Source organism: Bubalus bubalis, chromosome 3 (genome assembly GCF_019923935.1).
Source record: "Bubalus bubalis isolate 160015118507 breed Murrah chromosome 3, NDDB_SH_1, whole genome shotgun sequence".
Lineage (NCBI taxonomy): Eukaryota > Metazoa > Chordata > Mammalia > Artiodactyla > Bovidae > Bubalus > Bubalus bubalis.
This window is the reverse complement of record NC_059159.1, coordinates 134,818,878-134,839,697: the sequence shown is the minus strand read 5'-3', so window position 1 is coordinate 134,839,697 and position 20,820 is coordinate 134,818,878. Positions and strand designations below refer to the sequence as shown.

The 20,820-nt window shown below is 42.3% G+C and overlaps 1 protein-coding gene across 1 annotated transcript in view; it reads left to right on the top strand.

Annotated features, from left to right (window-relative positions):
* Positions 1-20,820, top strand: part of EBF2 (EBF transcription factor 2) — a 221,597-nt gene that overhangs the window by 163,383 nt on the left and 37,394 nt on the right. Inside the window, exons 8-10 of the mRNA XM_006057336.4 lie at positions 9,020-9,137; positions 10,694-10,824; positions 11,734-11,860. Of these exons, the coding sequence (XP_006057398.1) occupies positions 9,020-9,137; positions 10,694-10,824; positions 11,734-11,860 (376 nt within the window). The remainder of the gene's footprint in view (positions 1-9,019; positions 9,138-10,693; positions 10,825-11,733; positions 11,861-20,820) is intronic.

The window sequence follows — 20,820 nt, the reverse complement described above, 5'->3', positions numbered from 1 at the left end:
CTGACTCTACGACCCCATGGGCTATAGCCTGCCAGGCTCCTCTGTCCATGGGATTTCGCAGGCAAGAATACTGGAGTGGGTTGCCATTTCCTCCTTCGGGGCATCTTCTCAACATTTTAAGAGACTCAAATCTGGGCACTAAAACCAACCCTTGAACATATTCCAGGACCATCAGATGCAGAACTTCCTGGAAAGGAAAGTTTTCTTAGTTTTGCAGTAAGAGTGCATAGATTCTTAAGCTGTTCATGGAGCCTACATGTTCCTGGATTTTGATGGATACCAGGTGATTCACAAGGTCCCTGAGGACAGCATTTGGGGAAAAAGACTGGCCCAGCCAAATCAAGAACTGCATTGAATGTGTTAAGGCTCCTCTGTGGCCCTCAAAATGTTTGCCAGTAAAACACTGCCCTTGACCATAACCATCCCACTTGGTATACCTTTCAGATGGGAAAAGCAATGACCTCGATGGAATACAATGAGGTGAGGTGGATGTTGCAAGTATCAATATCTCTGGCCTTTGGGATGAAGGGAAATTTGGTTGTAAAGCAGGTTAACGACCTTTGGGCTTCCTGATGACCTAAAAGGCAGGTTGAGGACTTCCTTGGTGGTGTAGTGGATAAGAATCTACTGCCAAAGCAGGGACACGGGTTTGATCCCTGGTCTGGAAAGATCCCACATGCTGCAGAGCAACTAAGCCTGTGTGTCATAACTACTGAGTCTGCACACCCTAGAGCCCACGAGCCACAACTACTGAGCCTTCGTGCTGCAACTACTGAAGCCCACCTGCCAAGATCCTGTGCTTCACGAAGAGAAGCCCAAGCACCACAGCTAGAAAGTCGCCCCTGATTTCCACAACTAGAGAAAGCCCGAGTGCAGCAATGAAGACTCAGCACAGCCTAAAGTAAATAAATAAAGCAGTGTGTAGATATCGAAAAAAAAAAAGAAATAAAAAATGTTTAAAAAGCTGCCACTTGATGTCTGTACGTATTCAACTGGGTTTTTTTTTTTTTTTTTTTTTTTTTTTACAAGCAAACTCTAAAAGGTGTCTATCCTAAGCCAAATTTGCCAAAATATGCCAGCAGAAATGTTCTTTGGCATATTGCCCCACTTAACGCCAATTAGAATTTTTTTTTTTGCCAGAATAATCTTTTCAGCAAACTTGAATTGCATAACAAGTTTTGCAACCCTTCAAGGCCCATCTCAGCTCTCATTTCCTTGATGAAAATGTTGGTTACTGCCCTCAGTGCTGGTTAATTTTCTTACCTTTGGACTCTTAGAGGATGCAGTGGCCACATAATTCAGTCCTCAATTATATATTACCATATAGTAATACTTCCTCATTATGTGTACTGTTTGCTCTTTTTTTAAAAAAAAAAATTTATTTATTTGGCTAGGCTGAGTCTTAAGTGCAGCCTGTGGGATCTTTGTTTCCCAACCAAGGATCGAACCCAGGCTCCTTGCTTTGGGAACTTGGAGTCTCAGCCACTGGACCATGGGGAAGTCCCAGTGTGGCATTTGTTCTGCTTTATTGATTGCATGCTTCCCTGGTGGCTGAGATGGTAAAGAATCTGCCTGCAATGCGGGAGATCTGGGTTCAACCCCTGGGTCGGGAAGATCTCCTGGGAAGGGAATGGCTACCCACTCCAGTATTCTTGCCTGGAGAATTCCATGGAGAGTGGAGCCTGGCAGGCTCCATGGGGTCACAAAGAGCTGGACATGACTGAGCGACTGACTCACATGGATCATTGCGTAGTGAGCACTGTGAGGCAGTGACAGTGCTTTCTGTCGGCCTGCACTGCATGTGGCACAGTGCCTGGAAGGTCACAAAATGCCTCTGACTCACGGAAACACAGAGCTGTCTGGTGCCTTCAGAACGTATCTTCTCAGTACTTAGGTCATGAATGCCATGGCCCCCTCCCTGGCTGTGAGCAACTCCAGAACGCCCCACATCTGTCTCAACAGCAATCAACTTGGCGTTCTCTCGATTGCTACTTGATACTCAACTGAACAGAAAATGTAGCCTCGGGGAATATGAAACAACAGCAATTGCTAAGAATTCTGGGAATTCCTTTAAAAAAAAAAAAAGATGACAGAATCCATACTTACGGGGTATGTAGGTGTTTAAAGGTAATTTTGGAGACTCTGGAGTCTAGTAACAAAGAAGAATCCGGGCTTTAAATCTGGCTTGAAAATATGATGTGTGCCAAGAATAAAAGGTAGAGGGAAACAACTTGCAGTAGCCAATTTGTTTGTTCTTTGCCTGGGTTGAATTATGGAGGCTTAGACAAAATTGTTTCATCAGATTCCCCTGGTCGAATGTGAGAATTCGCCAGGGTATAAAAACATCAATGGAGTATTTCTTCTCACAGTGTGGACTCCCAAATCTGATCGCCCACCACAACCAGAAGCCTGTCTTGATTTTCTCTGTCCCTTTAATGGTCTCTGTGTCTCTTTCCTCCTTCCACAGGTGGAAAATAAAATCCCACATAATAGTTATGCTTTGGGAAAGCTGAAATAACATATAGAGCAACTGAACAGTTATAAGGGAAAAGCACATCATGAATTTAATTCCATTTCCAGATGTAAAATGTCATAAAGAATTTTTTTCCATGCTTGGCAAAATAACAGGAATTTTTGAGGCCATTTTATTTAGCTTGGTGGGTGCATGTTTATAAGTAGGTATCAGAGCCTTCCACTTCGAGTGGGCTATCAATGCTACATACTGTAACTTTACATAGATTAAACTACCATAGGCCCCCACCTTCAGCTAGAAGGTGCATGTTGTTGTTATTATTGTTCAGTTGCTAAGTCATGTCTGACTCTCTGAGACCCCATGAACTGTAGCCCACCAGGCTCCTCTGTCCATACCCTTGTTGAAATGGAGAGGAAATGTGTCTGACTAATGGTAGAATCGAGTGTATTTTCAAAGCCACCGCTCTGATCCATTCAGGGAGGTTTCCAGCCAACATGATGATTCTCCAGCGACTTACAGAGATAGACACTGGGTTTCTCGTCTGTTTCAAAGAGCAGACCAGTTAATCATTCCACACATTTTTCATTTTGACTTCTCTTTTTCTTTTACCCTCTTGTGTGAGACTTAGGGTCTTTGTAGGAACACCTGGGTATGAGCTGAGAAAGCTTGGCTGGGAATAGGATTCAAGCTGATCTCTGACTCAACTCAATCATACAGTTACAGAGTTTTGAGAAGCATAGATTTTTTTTTTTTTCAGTGTGATGTTCCAAAAATCCATAGACATTTCAGAGTGAGGTGTAAAAATAACTCTCTTTGTGACCCCGTGGACTGCAGCCCGCCACTCTGTCCATGGGATTTTTTTCAGGCAGGAATACTGGAGTGGGTTGCCATTTCCTCCTCCGGGGGATCTTCCTCACCCAGGGATCAAACTGAGTCTTTTGAGTCTCCTGCGTTGCCAGGTGGGTTCTGCACCACCTGGGAGTGCCCAGAATAACCCAACGGTGGGAGTAAATCAGGGTGGTAAAAATCCTGCTGTTACGTGATATCATTTCTGATACGAAAGGAACAACTCCTCTATTGGAAAACTGGTTGTATGGGCAGATTAACAGATGTGTCCACCAAAAGGGCAACTCCCACCATGGCCTGTTTTGGGCAGGAAGGAGCTCTTTACAACTCAGCTCCTTCTTTGCATAAATTATTAGAGTAGGGGTCACAGGATTGCTCTTGGGTGATGAGAAGAAAAATATAATGTGAGAAAGCCATCCATTTTCTTGAGGACTTTGAGCGGTCTGCTAACACAGTTATAGCTTTTGTTCTTACATTACCTTTTTTTTTTTAAGGGGAGACACAAACATTTTACTGATGTTTCCATTTCTGTATATTCAGCTAAAACTCCCATTTAATTGGATGATTCAAAATGGAATCTATACTGTCACTGTGCCAGCTGCTCCAGTTGGTTGCTATTTATTGATCTGGTCTCACTAAAAATGAGAGATGGCGCTAAGCAAAAATGAGGAATGGCAACATGTGGAAAGTTACTCTCGCTGTAAAAAAATGAAAGTGATTTCTGTTGATCCCTATTTCTCTTTCTCGGCACCTTGACTGAAAGCAACCGAGTCTTAAATGATATTTGTGTGAATGTTGCTGTTTAGTTGCTAAGTCGTGTCTGACACTTTTGCAACCTCATGGACCGTAGGCCAACCGGCCCCTCTGTCCATGGGATTTCCCAGGCAAGAATACTGGAGTGAGTTGCCGTTTCCTTCTCCAGGGGATCTTCCCAATCCAGGGATCGAATCCAAGTCTCCTGCATTGGCAGGCAGGTTCTTTACCACCAAGCCACCCAGGAAACACGTTTGCACGAACATCATTCGTTATTGTTTATGTGTTGAGTTGAAGCGTGCCAGTGGAGGACAGCCATCAGCTACAATGCTTAGTTTTCAGATCAGCAGGCCTTCCTACTGGAGCTTTGAGTTGAAATACAGATACACTGACTCTGAGAAACGAATGAAAGCTGTCACCAGTGTCAACAGCAAAAGCCGGAGGTCCATCCCATACAAATTATGGACATCTGTATTCCTAATTGTCATCCTTTTGGGCCGTGCCAGTGAAACAGCAATGCCAAGAGAGTCGGAGAGCTTTAGAAAAACCAGGTATAAGGTATAGGTGATAGGAGACATTGATGAGACGGAAGGAATCCTATCCATATGTTTGTTAAAATACTCGAGATTTTCTAGTTTCACGTACCTCCTAATGGCACGCTTTGTCAATATTCCACTTGCTACTTCTAAGACAGATCAGTTTATGATCTTAGAAGAACAAGTGGTATGGATGATTCTAGGATCAGAAGATCGTTGGCAAAGATGCCTACAAATAGTTAACAAGGTAATGGTAAGAAATGTTGACCTTGATTTGTTTGGCTAAGATGTAAAGATTTTTGAAGGTCAAAGGTGTCCTTGTGTAGTGTTTTGGAGTCTAACTGTGTCTGACCCTCTAACATTAAGCTGCTGTGGCCTGCAGTTTTGAAGAGTGAAGCAAACCAGGGGGAAAGGGAGAAGGGGGAGAGAACAGGAAATGGAGTGAGGTGTTTCAGGAAGTTGTCAGGGGTTGACTGATTGATTCCAGATGGGAAAGGTCAGCCTTCATGACCCAGGAAATACTCACTGGGGGAAAGAAGTTGGCTTGTGGAAGGGGAAGGCCTGGGAGGGAGACGATGCTGGAATGCACAGTCCACTTCCTTCAGTCTTCAAACATTCAGAAACTTTAACTTATCTGAATAGAATAATATCAGTGTTGTCATCGTTCATCAGAAAACAGTGAAGGAAGTTAAATTGGAAGCTTTGAGTGTACCAAATGTATCTTTGCCTCCCTCATGTATTTCGTTCTTTCGGAAGGAGAAGGAATGCATGGAAAAGTCAGTATTTGTGTGTGTGTCCACGTACAAGAACAACAACCATTCCTTAAAAGAAAAAAAAAGAACAACAACCAAATATGTCTGGTTTCACATGATGGAGTTTGTGTATCAAATCCTTTACATTTTGCAAATTCAGTTAAATTGGCAGCCCTTCCTAGATACCTCACTGTCTTAAGATATTTAGAATATTAAAAACGGGGACTCGCCTCATAGCGATATATATACAGCCACACGCACATACATTTGGACATAATTTAAAATCTTGTAATAAATTTTGCAGACACTGAAATAATTCAGGTTAATTCCCTTGCTGTCAGGAGAAGCCAGCGCTAGCCAGCAAGAGATTAAAATTTATTTCCATTGTTAATAGAAAATAATGAAGTGCATCTGAACCATCAGGGTATGTCATTCGGGAAATGTTCTCTTTGGAACTGAGTCTCACTCCACCCAAATGGACAATGATGAAATCAGCTGGCTCAAGAAAGCCCCATATTTTGTGGCAGGAATGCACAAGGAGCATGAACGTACAGTATAACAAGGAGCCTGTGGAATGAATTAAAGCGGTCTTGGGGAGAATGCTCTTCATGTCCACATAATCCTCACCTGGGCGGGGGTTCCCCTCCTTGTGCCCAGCACAGCTCGTTAGCAGTGAAAGCCTGAAGTACCCTCTGTTTTTTTTCTCCCCCCACGGATGAGAGCAATGTCCATTCACACACACAATTTATAAAATTGATCCGAATCATCATTTTTTCCCTCCATCTTCTCCTATTATTTTCAGAGGGTAAACAGAGACAGAGGTGGTTGCTTTCAGCCTTCGTGCTCATCTTAACTCTGGGAACCAGGAGACCCTCGACTCCTCCCTCCCTTTGCGACGCCACCCTCTGCTCTGCTGAAACGCCCTGTAAGAGTATGTGCCTTATGTCCTGGCAGAAAGTGATGCAGGTCTCTGCCTTATGGTGGCCACTGCATGATAGGAACTTTCTGGAAGGCCTTTCCCCAGACTCTTAATATGTTAACAAGGACACAATTGAAAACAGATTTGGAGCTAGACGGCTGCATCCCTGAATTGTGAGCAATTACACTGATAGTAATTTTCTGAATGACTATGGAGGCTCCTTCAAGTTCTGATTTCACAGTGAGCAGGGCCATGAAACAGGTAGTGAATTCACTAGTGGAGAAGCTAAGTGTGGGAGACACACTCGTTGACCAGGAACACATCGTTCTGTGGTCTTACAGTCTCCAAGGCCTGATGTAATAATACCCGATACATAGCAGACAGTGACCACTGCGTCTGAGTTAATAAACGCAGCCCACTGTGCCCACGTAAAAACTTCTGAATGCCACTGTCATGCTCGTGGCACCAGGCTAGGTGACATACTTTGTGGGCTCATAGTTTTAAGGGTTCTTCCAAATCCATATTATATTACAATATATATAAAAAATTTTTACTTCATTGTACATCAGAAACTAACACAATCTTGTAAGCAACTATACCTCAATTGAAAAAAAAAAAGATGCCATCTGAAATCCTATTTGAGGTTAAAAAGAAATCAGGAGAGTATTGCTTTGGAAAAGTGTATTGGGTAGGACAGACTGAAAGGAGGCCCAAATAACTTTCTGGGGAGACAGAAATGTTTTATATTGTGATATGGTGTGGATTACCTGGGTATATCCATTTATCAAAATTGTACAGTAATTGCATGTAAATTTCACTTAAAAAAAAAGGAGATTCATTATGTTTATTTTGTTCGTTTGAAATAATTCATGGTAAAGAGATGTGACATGCCATTGAGTGAATCTTGTTTTGTATTAATATAAAATATTACCTCTTAAGAGGTAAGGCAAGGTCCAGGTTTATCCCCTCTTTATTTAATAAGTAAGGAAGTGTGTGCTAAGTTGCTTCAGTCGTGTCCAACTCTTTGTGACCCTGTGAACTGTAGCCCACCAGGCTCCTCTGTCCATGGGATTCTCCAGGCAAGAATATTGGAGTGGGTTGCCATGCCCTTCTCCAGGGGATCTTCCCGACCCAGGGATTGAACCTGGGTCTCCTGCGTCTCCTGCATTGCAGGCAAACTCTTCAAGGGCGGGCAAAAAATTCCAAATAGAGTATCAGCAAGTTTAATTTGGGAGTGGACATATCTATTTAATCTCTTTCCTCAGGTATATATATATATATATATAGAGAGAGAGAGAGAGAGAGAGAGTATGTATATAAGAAGTTCCTTTCTCAAACACAAAGAATTGCCACATGTAACTAACAGGTGACTCACCTTCCTCGGTCAGTAAGTAGGTGGTGGATATGCCCAAGTCCATGCATTTCTGCTGTGTTTTCCCACTGCTCCAGCCTTGACTGATCACCACCTCTTTGAATTTCCCTTGCACCCTGATCTGCAGCACACACATAGAACTCAGTCCAACCTCATTCTATGTGCTGCTTGTTTTACTTGTTTGCCATGCTCCTCCAGCATGAAAGTAAGCTCTTTGAGGGTAGGGACCATGCCTTGTGGGAGTTAATTCCCCCTACTGGAGCCTTCTCTTGCCCCAGAGCTTAGACTATTGGAGAGGCTCCATGAGTAAAGTTCTCTGTCCTGTTGACTAGTCAAACAAGGCGAGAATAAGGCCACGAGGATGGGAACTCATCCATGAATGTTTTACATGTATTTTCTCATTTTATTCTTCTTTTATCTCATTCAGCCCTCAAGATAGGCAATGTTGTATATGTTTTACAGACTGGGAAGCGGAGATCCAAAAAGGTTAAATAATCCATCTATATAATCCATGGAATTCTCCAGGCCAGGATACTAGAGTGGGTTGCCATACCCTTCTCCAGGGGATCTTCCCAACCTAGGGATTGAACCCAGGTCTCCCACATTGCAGACAGATTCTTTACTGTCTGAGCCACCAGGGAAGCCCAAGTAATCCATCAGAGGTTCTCAATTGGAAGGAGCAGGCATGGGATTTGGGTTCAGTTCTCTCTGACTGCAAATCCACACCCTTCCACTATGCCACACCCATCTCTTCCCTTTCATCTGGTTAGATACTAAATGTCCTACATTTTCAACGCTGAATTCCACAACTTTACTTTCTCACCCAAAGTCTGAGCATCTTAGTCGCTGCTCTCTGGTGTGGGAGAAACCAGATAGAGCTCATCAGGCAGTACATGCATGCCCAGCACTACTTTAGCACACGTCAGATGTTCAAGAACCCACTCCTGAGAGATGACCTCCCAGCTGGTGTTTCCATCTTAGCTTCCCAATCAGACACAATCAGCTCCTTGTTGTGACTCCAGCCCGAGGGTCACCTGGGAATGATGGTCCAAGTCCTTTGATTGAGATGAAGTTTCTAGAAGCTATAGGCAGATTGCCAACTTCCCCACTTCCTCACCTGGGCATAGTTTGAGCACAAATAGGTAACAACACATGGGTGAAGGCTGGCCTCTTTTTCCATAATGCTCTGCCATTGTTACAGGAGGAGGAGAACCCATTCAGATGCCAAGAGCAGGGCTTGTCCCTAAATTCCGGTCCATCTCTCATTAGCCACACGGAAGTCTAACAAAACAGTTTTGTGACTTTTATGACTTACTGAGAAATTAACTCAACCCCCTCCCCCTCATCCTTCTTCCTTGAAATCTGCAGGTCGTATTGTCAACAACAGTGAATGTGGATGGACATGTGCTGGCTGTTTCCGACAACATGTTTGTTCACAACAACTCGAAGCATGGACGGAGAGCCAGAAGGCTGGACCCGTCGGAAGGTAGGGCTGTGCTTTCCGGAGGGACTGAGCCTGGCAGACAAATGACGCTCTTCACAAATTTTTCCTGGTTTGAATGTGAAATTGATGTCTCTGAGTAGGAGTGGAGAATGTCCACAAGACTGAGTGGATTTTAAAATTTAAAATGAAGCTGTAAACATTGACTTCTTCCTGCTCTGTTATGATCCCCACACATCTCCCAGCCAGTATTCAGGCCCTTGCCACTCTCTGGCTCTTTCATTCAGTTCTGTCAGTTTTTCTTTCTCTCTCTCTCTTTATTTTTTTGCTAGATGGGCATTTCAGGCAAATGTAGTGCTATGACATCTTAGTTAAACAGGAACATTACCATGCCAGACATGTATGAATAAGTGTCAGATGTGCGCTTAAGCAGATTGTAGGCAAAACAAAACAATGTGCAGAATGAAACTGACACTAATTGATTTTTGTTTGCTTGGACAAGAAAAAATCATGGTCTGCTCTGGGTAATTTTTCCAAGTGCATTAAAGTAATTAGGAATACCGGTAACAGCTAAACTTCAAGTTGTCCGAAAAATTAAAGTATATCAAGGAAGATAACTGACAAACCTAAGCAAATCCCATCCAAGTTCTTTTTTGTGCATGCTCCCCAACTCATTGGTGTAAGAAGCTCTTGTAATACAGAATGAATGGCTAAGTGAGGCTCCTATTTTTGTGTATTGTCTTGCTGTATACTGCCCACCAGCCCCCACCCCAACTCAGCCCTTAAAATGTGTCTTGTATCATTTCAAATAGGAATTAATGAACTGAAAGAAAATGATTGAATCAGTAAAGAATTTGGAGTGGTGTTAATTCTCCCGCAGCGGGCACTGAAAGGGGAGAAGAAAATCCCAGGGTTCAGAACTAGGAACCCATCCAGTTTCTTTTGACTGATTGGATGTGATTGACTGGCTGTTCAAAGGGGGCTCATGTTTTTGGAGTCCTGCCAAAGTTCTCCTCCACCTCTGACCCTGTCAGCTCTGGAAATGGAGTGATGGATTGACTTTAGTTATGGCCTGAAAACCATATTGGGTTCCTGTTGGGATGTAAAGTCCAGAGGCCTCGAACATATGGAAGAAGGGAGGGAAAATCCTTCCTACAAAGTTAGGAAAGTGATTAGAAATTGTCTCTTGATACAGCCAAAAAAAAAAAAAGTCTTCAACTATGGTAGATTTTACTTTTTCCTTCTTTCTCTAGCACATTAACAGACCTTGTAAATCTTAACATCTTGAGGCAGAGGAGGTGGGGAGAGAAAAGGGATTTACACATTTCCAGTGTGATCAACTTATAAAATATGGGGAAAAACAACAGAGTTCTAAAAACACCCTTTGCACAATTAGCTAAGTGTTTTCATATATAGTGGTCAACTCATTAGGCTTTAATGACCTGGTGAAAACCAACAACCAATTAGGGAATGATGGCAAGTCAGCAAAGCTCAACTTGAACTTCTTAGATAACCAAGAGCTTTCAAGAGCAGTCAGTCCCCGAACTCCAAACTTCAACGACCAAAAGACAGACTTGACTTTTTCTTTCCTATCTTTTTAGCAACTCCATGCATCAAAGCCATTAGCCCAAGTGAAGGCTGGACCACTGGAGGAGCCATGGTCATCATTATTGGGGACAACTTCTTTGATGGCCTCCAAGTGGTGTTTGGGACCATGCTTGTATGGAGTGAGGTAGGCAAAGGCAACTCACTTCCCTGATTTCCTTTGTTTTGATCTGGGGAAACTAGTAATTCTGCAATCTCAACAACATGAACACACACACACACACTACTGAGTACCTATTATAAGTGGGGTACCAGGATTAAAAGACATGTAAGCCACAATTTCCTGCAGGCATGGATCCCTTAAAAAGAAATATTCACTGTAATAAGTATTGTTTATAATTGTGAAAAATTAGAAATTGGCTAGACATTGGGTACTAGGAGAATGGTTAAACAAATAAAGTATCATCATTTACTTAAAAATTATATTTGAAAGATTTCTAATTACACAGGAAAAGGGAACATGCTTACAATATAATGCTAAATGAAAAAAATCAGGACAACAGTATCTATGGATGTAAAATGTGATTATATAACACATCCTTTGAAAAGTACTGGAAATGTGCCAAAGATGAATAATGGCTATCTCTGGGTTATGCAATGGTAACATTTTTTTATTTTTCTCTAGTTTCCAATTTTTCTACTGTGATGAGAAAAAAACAAGACAAGTTACAAAAAGATATATAACAGTGCTAAGTTGGATATGGAAATTGCCAAATCCATCTGTGAGGTCATGGCAGTGTAGGAATTGGGGGAGGGAATGACTACATGGATGGGGGTTAGGTGGACACAGGAGGTTGGGGGCGGGTACTTGAGCTGGGCTAATAGGAAGGGAAGGATAGACAGGTTGGATTGAAAGGTAATTCCAGGGTAGGAGACAGAAACACTTGAGACACAGGGACAGGGTGTTCATGGCACAAGGGGTGCCATGAGTGCACCAGTTTGCCCTGGGAGATAGCAGTGGACGAGGCTTCTGTGTTCAGTATATCTGTGATAATGTATAATAAATACTTTATTTCCCTGCCTATTCATTCCTCAGCTAATAACTCCTCATGCCATCAGAGTGCAGACTCCTCCTCGGCACATCCCTGGGGTCGTAGAAGTGACATTGTCTTACAAATCCAAACAGTTCTGCAAAGGAGCTCCAGGGAGGTTCATTTACACAGGTGGGTAAGAAAATTATTCCAAGGGAGACTGGTTCCTGGTTCCCTTTTGCTCTGGTTCCCAGTCTACCCACTTTATAATCATTCTAACGTTTATAGGTCTTTCTACTGGAGTGGCAAGAGTGGACTGGGTCATAGGCATTGAAAGGGGATGTGTTGATCTAATGCTGTGTTTTATGTAAGCAATTTCTGCACAGTCTGGGAAATGGTCATGGCAGCTCATTTCAGGATTCCATCCTTATGAATTTAACTCAGCTGGAACCATGCTAGAATAGACTTTTATCCAAACAAATCAGATAAAATATTTGACAGAGTTGCTGGCTATAACGAAATTTTCTTGAAAAGGATTCAGGAAAGTTGCCTAATGATGCTGCAGAGGGATTCAAATTATATTAAAACTTTATGAAAGTAGAAATGATCTAATTGGTTCAATATTTATTGAACGCCTACATTGTATCTACTACTTTTTTCCAGGTGGAAGGTACAATAACATAGAAGACATGGTCCCTATTTGGAAATTTAGAAACTATTGGAGAAGGCAACAGAGCAGCTGGCGAATTAAGAGTGTTCAAATTGTTTAGTATTTCCAAAGAATGGAATATGAATTTCACAAAAAGGGAGTTTACTATGAACTAGAGTAGAGGGATGGGGTTCAAGGAGGAGATGATACTGAAGACCATTTTTAAGGATGGGAGGATTTGGATAGGCAAAGAGAAAAAGGAAGCATGTTCCTCCTATGGGAGTCTTAAGTGCAAAGACGCAGAGGATGAGGTGAGTTGATGTCTGGAGGAAAGAAAAAGCTGGTTCAACAGCTGTGGGGATCCATGAGATGGAACTTAGACTAGAACTTAGCTAGGCAAAGCAGGAAAGGAAACCTGAGTTAGTTGGGGAACAGCTGAAGGCAGGGAGACCCGCTAGAATATTGTTGTTTAGTCCCTAAGTCGTGTCTGACTCTTTTGCGACCCCATCAACTGTAGCCCGTCAGGCTCCTCTGTCTATGGATTCTCCAGGCAAAGAATACTGGAGTGGGTTGCCATTTCCTCCTCCAGGGGATCTTCCTGACCCTGGAATTCAACCTGCTTTTTGTGCATTGGCAGACAGATTCTTTACCACTCAGCCACCAGGGAAGTCAGAATATTGTTACTCTGAACAAAAAAATAAGAGGTATAGGGAAAGAAGTATAGAAATCATCAAGAAAATATACCTGACCTATTATAAATTTCTAATAATATTATTTTATAGTGTTTTATTCCTTATTCGGACTTAGCCTCCTATTATTATTTAAGTGTAAATTGTTTGATTAGCAATCAATTAGGAGTAGAAGGAAAAGGATGATTTTAGGTATATGTTTAACATTTTGTCATTGAGTTTTCTCTTCTGAGATAGGCATGTCTTGGTTTGGTTACTTGCAATAAAATATTTATAAAATATTTACTATTCTAGCTCCCAAAGGGATACAGCTTTTTCAGTCATTCAAATGAACATTTATTACATGCCTACCATGGGCTAGCACAGTTCTAGGCTCTGGGATATAAAAGTGGGCAAGATAAAGTCCTCCATCTTAATAAACCTTGCCTACTATAGGCAGAGACAGTCAACATAGAACATACATGATATAATTTCAGACAATGATAAGGAAGGGATAGAGAATGAGGGAGGGTCTCTCTGAGAAAGGAACATTGAGCAGAGGCGTGTTTTGAAGTGAAGTAAAATCTCTCAGTCGTGTCTAACTCTTTGCAACCCCATGGACTGTAGCCTGCCAGGCTCCTCCTGGGATTTTTCAGGCAAGAATACTGGAATGGGTTGCCATTTCCTTCTCCAGGGGATCTTCCCGACCCAGGGATCGAACCCAGGTCTCCTGCATTGCAGGCAGACTCTTTTACCATTTGAGCCATCAGGGAATCCCAAGATATGTGTCGCAGGTGTGGAAATCTGTCCCCATCCCCCTTATCTCTTTGACCTCCTCTCCTGTCCATTCACATTTCCTCTGTCCCTAGGCCTCCTCAGAGCTGTGTTTTCTGTGGTTCACCACTGTTAGCTAGAATAGCACCTGGCAGTCAATCGGTTGGGGGCAAATGTCCTAGACAGAGAAAAGATGACAGTCTGAGAGGCAGGGATAAGCCTGGCATCATTGGGGAAGAGCAAGAATGCCAGTGTGGCTAGAGTGGAGTCAATGGGAGATGAGGTGGGAAAGGCAGGTAGGACAAGGGGTTTGCATGGGAAAACTCTGAGGATGCCAAACAAGGGAGTAGTCAGCATCCAGATGGGATTTAAAGCCACTGGGCTGGATGAGAGGCCATGGAAGGGAGTATAGCTACAAGATGGAAGAGGTCTAAAGATGGCAGGTGCATCAGAAGCGCTAAGTGTAAGGCTCAGGAAAACAAGGAGGAGCCTGTGAAGGACACAGAAATGGAGTGGTCAGTGAGTAGGAGGAAACAGGAGCTTGGACTGTCCCTGGAGTCAGGTGAGGAATGGGTTTCATTTCACACATAGAGTTTTGCTTTCTCAAATGCACCCACTGTAATATGGATGACAGGTCTGCCCTGTAAGGTGATAGGCAGGATGAATAAAAACTGCATTGCAATTAATCCTCAATTCTCTTCGGAAGTAACAAACAAGCAATACTCAGTGGGGCTATAGATGTTTGGAGCCATATATGTTTACATGTGCATACGTGTGTGTCTGTGTAAATGTATAACATTCCTTCAAAAGCAGAGGTTGTCATCCTTGGTCGCACTTTAATGCATCAGTGCTCAGGCTGGATCCAAGACTAATTAAATCTGAAGTTCTGAAGATAGGACCCAGGTAACCATGTAATCTATATATTCAATAAACAAACATCAGCTCTAAATTATCACTCAAGGCACAAAGTCAGTAATATCAGTGTTCCTCTAGCAGTTTACAGTTCTAGATAGAGAGAGAGAGAGAGACACCTGTAGATTATAATAGTCATGCTGAGTCCTAAAAGAGATATAAATCCAAAAGGGGCTATAGGAGCACTGAGCAGGGGTGGCTCATTTTGGGAAACCAAGGAAGGCTTTCTGGAGGAGCTGACCATAGAGTGACATTTCAAAAGTAAAGAAGGAACTTGCCAGAGAGAATAGAGGAGCCTAAATGATTCACAGAAAACACAGTGCTTGGTTAAAAAAGAAGAAAAGGAGCCCACACAGTAGTAAAGATAATAGATTTTATGTTACCTGTAAATCTAATTTTAAAGATAATAAGACATCAAAGAACATTGGATCAAACTCCATCTGTTGCAGATGAGAAAGCTAAGACCCAGGGAGAAATGACTTGCCTGTTCAATTCAAGGTGGAGTCAGAACAAGGACTCAGGTCTCTGGCTATCCTGCCTGCTGACCTATGTTTAGCAATGCAGTGTCGGCACATCATAGGGTAGCAAGGAGTAGGACATGACTGAAGTGACTTAACATGCATGCACATCAGCAAAGAGTTCTGTTTTCCTTATGTGCTGAGACATGGTTGACTTACTCCTAAAGCAAGCATCAATTGAACATGCCCCACGTTGGTCTGTTGTATTTGCTGATTTCCATGGTGCAGGTACTGTCACCAGGGCTGATTTCAAACTACCAATATGACATCAGCTGGCCCACAGCATTCCTGAAAAGTCAACAACCTGCTGTCATAAAATGGTACAAGCCAGGTGTAGAACACCTGTGCATGGAAAGCGTTTGACATAGAGAGCAGCTATAGCTTATTATTGGAAAGGTGTATATTATTAGTGTTATCATCATGGAGGCTGACTTGAACAAGGAATTACAAATGTGATGAGTGATAGAGGATGCTGGGGATATATATCAGAGGAATCTTAAGCCAATGGAGAAGGTTAAGGACAGTTCAAACACAGGAAACAGTACGTGCAAAGGCCCTGGGGTAGGAAAGAATGTGGGATGTATTTGGCGGTAACTAGGAACGGGGAAGAAAGAATGTGAAAGAGAGGTTGGGTTCAAACTGGAAGAGAGGTTGAACCTGCTTGTTTGGCTGCATCCCAAGTGCCATGGGGAGCTATTGGAATAGTTTAAAGCTGGGAGTGCCATGGTCAGATTTGCCTTTTCAAAGAGCCTTTTAGCTGCAGCAGAGAGAATGGTTTGGAACCTAGGATGGATTCAGGGAGGTCAGTTTGAGGCCAGTGTGGTGGCCCCAGCCAGAAATGATGGCAGCTTGGACTGGAGTGCCGGTGGTGGGGACAGGCAGAAGTGGATGAAATTTAGGAGGTAGCATTGACGGGACTTGATGATTGATTGGATGGGGTGAAGGTTGGGGAAGGAAAGGGAGGGAGTGACTCAGGTTTCAGGTTTGAAAAATTGGGTGGGTATAGCTTAGAAAGTGATTTTTTAAAAAGGTATAAAGTGCTGAGGGAGTTCAGAGGAAGGACAAAATACTTCCAGCTGGTGGAGAGGTGGGAAGATTTAATATTGTAAAGATGTCAATTAATGAATAAATTTAACACAATGCCAATCAAAGGACCAACAAAATGTTTGGGGAAAACTTTACAAAAGTTCACCTGCAAAAATAAAGGTGCTAAAATAGGACCCCTCATTTTGAAAAATGAGAGGGCTTTGCCCTACCAGACTTTAAAACCTATGTTAAGTTTCGGTAATTAGAAGAATATGGGGTTTTGCAGGAACACACAGAAATGTCATGCAACAGAAGAAAACACTTAAAAATAAACAGTTTTTGTGCACAGAACTAGTACAAATACAAAAGTATTTGTATGGATGAGGAGACATCTCAAGTCAACATGGAAAATATGGAATTTTTAACAAATGGTGTGGGGCCAACTAATTAAGCATTTTAAAAAGTTATATATCTAATTTCATATCACAAAATGAAGCATACTTGAATTAAATATTTTAATTAAATGTAGGCATTAATTAATTTTTTAAAATGTAGGCATTTAAAAATTTTATTATACTTGAGCCTTGCTAAAAGCTTGATCCCAAAGACAGAAACCACTGAGCATAAATATGTGATTACATGAAAAGAAAATGTTTGCATGTCTAAGTTTCCATTATTAAATCGAAAAGATAAGGACAAACTGAAACCATATTTGTTATCTATGACATAATATCCTACACATAAAAATATTCATTTACTTGTTGAGCAAAGTTCATTTTATGCCTACTCTTTGTCAGCCACTATGTTATGCATTATGGATAAACAAGTGAATGTTAGAGGTCTTATAAATTAAGGGGGGAAAACTCTCTAAAAGCTAGCAAGGAACATCAGGAGTTAATTCAGGAAGGAATATAATCAAGCAATAAACATGTTTGTAAAAATCCCAACCACATTAATAATCAAATAAAAGCAAATTAAGGCAACCACAGAATCACATTTTTTTTTTCCTATCAAGGTGGCAAAGACTTTTTTTTAAACAAATGAAAATACCTACGTTGACAAAATTAAAAGAAAGTGGGGGTTTTCTAACACATAGTTCTCCACTCTCAGGAGAATACCCTGATGGTACTAGCCTTAAAAGAAAAAAAATGTATGTACCCTTTAACCCAACAATTCTACTTTTAGGAATATATACTTGGGAAATAATTGAGTTTTCCTGAAGGTTGTTTATTCTGAAGCACTGTTAATAAGCACTGTTGAAGCACTGTTAACAGGACTGAAAAATTGTAAACAATCATAAATAACAAAACATCCTTATACTGAAAAACAACTTAGATATTAAAGTAATGCTGTGGGTGCTGAGTCGCTCAGTCGTGTCCAACTCTTTGCAACCCCATGGACTGTAGCCCACCAGTATCTTCTGTCCATGGGATTTCCCAAACAAGAATACTGGAGTGGCTTGCCATTTCCTTCTCCAAAAGCAATGCTGTGGATGGATATTTAATTACATGAAAGACATTGGTGATATATTAAAAAAAGAAAAGCTTAAAAACTGTATGTACAATATGGTCTCTGGAGATGCTAGAGAGTCGAATTGGATTGCTCGGTTGGGAAGATTCCCTGGAGAAGGAAATGGCAACCCACTCCAGTATTCTTGCCTGGAGAACCCCATGGACAAAGGAGCCTGGTGAGCTACAGTCCATGGGGTCACAATGAGTCAGACACAACTGAGCACACGTGTGCACGCATGCACACACACACCAATCATGCTGGACCCTGTTCCAGGCATATTGCACTCTAATCTTTTGGGAGGGTCTGAGAATCTGTATTTTAAACAAAGAAATGAGTTTGGGAATGCTGAGTCCTGCTCATCAGGCTGCTGCAGTGACTTCCTGGCTTGTAAAGTATTTGACAACACGGGGCAGTTCTTTTCAGACTGAGTCATTACCCCACAAACACAATAGTATTTACTCATACGTGGAACTTTCTAGAAAGAGACTCCAAAAGCAGGAGGTGGGCAGGAAATTTCCAGCAAACCTCCCCTCCCTCAGCCCTCACCCCACCACTCACATCTTATGGATTGCGGTCCAACTGTTGATGGTTTCCGTATCCAAGGACACACCACCACAATAAACCCAAGCCTATTAGATGGGACTTACCTGGTATAATTAGGCAAAATGCAGTAATCAGCTCCCCATGGTTGTTGCTGCCAAGTACCGCATAAACATCAGGGCTCTGAAAAACAACACGTTTTCTTCGCACATGTAGGAAGGTCTATTTTCCTCCAACCACCACGATTTACTGAAGTGCAGCTTGCTGCTTCCGAGTCAAGAGCTCCACACGAGCATCCAGCTCATCAGGAAACGTCCCACTGCCTCTGTGTGCTTTGAGACCTAGAGGTGGTACCAGCCAAGGCTTGTGAGTGGGGAGAGGTCCCCTACTCCACGGGCCGACTTTGCTGCAGAAAACTAGCAGTGGAGAAAAATAATCCTGGTAGGGGGTACCCAGTGAGACCACGGTTACTTGTTTTTTCAGGTAACCATGGTTACTGCATCTTAAGGATTCAGGGAGAGGAGGTCTGTAGCAAGGCATTTGAGAATGGAACTCCACTTTGTCATTAAACTTAAGAGAACTTAGCCCTGGAGTGGAAGACCATCAGTGACAGAATTTAGAAGTCTGGATTTGAGTCCACATTTTATGACAAATCCCCTAACCATTCTTTGCCTTCATTTTCTTTTTAAAATTGATTGATTGATTGATTGATTTTTGGTTGCGCTGGGTCTTTGCTAGTTGTGGTGTGCGGGCTTCTTGTCGTGGAGCCTGGGCTCTAGCAGCACAGGCTCAGTAGTTGCGGTGCATGGGCTTTAGTTTCCTGTAGCGTGTGGAATCTTCCGGGACCAGGGATCAAACCCATGTCCCCTGCATTGACAGGTGGATTCTAATCCACTGGGCTACCAGGGAAGTCCTTCACGTTAGTTTTCTAACCTAAAAATTGGAAGATATTTATCTCACTGGGAATATGAAATGTAGATATGCAAGTATATTTTGTATAGAAATACACAGATATGAACAAAATTTACTATTGTAAGTGTTTGGCTGTGGGATACATAATTTCTATGATGAGTTCTCTTTGGCTTCCTTCCTCACTGTTGTTTGATCAAGGGTGGACTTTTTTGCTGGCTTCCCAGGTGGCTCAGTGGTAAAGAATCTGTCTGTCAACGCAGGAGACACAGGTTCGATCCCTGGGTTGGGAAGATCCCCTGGAGAAGGAAATGGCAACGCACTCCAGTATTCTTGTCTGGAGAATCCCATGGTCAGAGGAGCCTGGCGGGCTCCAGTCCACGGGATCACAAAGAGTCGGACACGACTTAGCGAGTAAACAACAGTAGACTTTTTTGCATGTGTTCTCTACTGTAGAAGGTGAACTCTTGAAAGACCCACCTTATCATGCCTTTGATATCTGAGTCTGGATTAGAAACCAGGGTTTTTAGGTGACAGAGAAGGCCAGGGCAGCCAGAGAGCATGTGTGCTCTCTGCAAGTGGTTTGAAGGGAAATGAGTTTTCAAAGGAAGAGCCGATTGGGCCCAGCTGGCTCATGTGCAGGCCAAAGAACTGCTTCCCAAGGTGTGTGGTTGAATATGGAAGCTGCCAAAACACCCTGGCTATGGAGACACCTATAGAAACCAAACAATTCACATCAACTCACTTCCTCCCCAGAACAATCCTTATCTTTTATTGGTTTGCCAAAAAGTTCTTCTGGGTTTTTCCATCAGATATCGTGAAAAAATAGCTTATGGAAAAACCTGAATGGACTTTTTGGCCAACCCAATACTGTAGCACAAACAAAGGTATTTGATTACTCTGTTCATTATTTGGGAGCAGGTGTTAATCAACAAGAAAGTAGACAAGATCAGGAAGCAGTTGGGTGGAGAAACAAAAAGCCTAGGTTATTCCATGGCCCCCCCAAATCATACCCTGCACAGTCCCCTCCCTGGGGCTGGGCATGGGGATCCACTGAGCCACACTGCACAGATGTGCACGCTGGATTCAGATGTTAATAGCTCACCCACATCACATTTCTTTTTTTTCCCTATAGCATTATCCTGAAAAAAAAAAAAAAATCTCATTTAAGAAATGAATCTGATTTTTAGTTAAAAATACCCAATTCGGATATCAAAAACTGGCCTGAGTACAATTGTTCCCTGTTTGCACTAGAAACAGGTTGGATGAATAGCCCTCCTGGTAGCCTGCAGTTTTACTGAAGTTGCCTCCACCCCCATTGCCTATAAAATTTGGATCCATCATTTGGCTGAGCCTGAGGAATGATGTCTCCGTTGGAAGCCCCAGAATAGGGGGCCGTTGTTTTGCTAGAGACGTCCCAGCCTCTTAATGGCCTGGTGCTCTCAGCTATAATATTCTAAATACATATTACAGAAAGCAGAGCATATTCATAACTGTTCCGTGGTGGCATTTAGATTTACCCTTGAAATTTATCTTTAATTTTTACAGTTGTCTCCTTAACCGTGTATATTACTCCCTTCTTCAAACAATCTGTCTTGCTGCTGCAGTTTTTCTTGAAACCAAAGCGTAATTAAATATTAAATT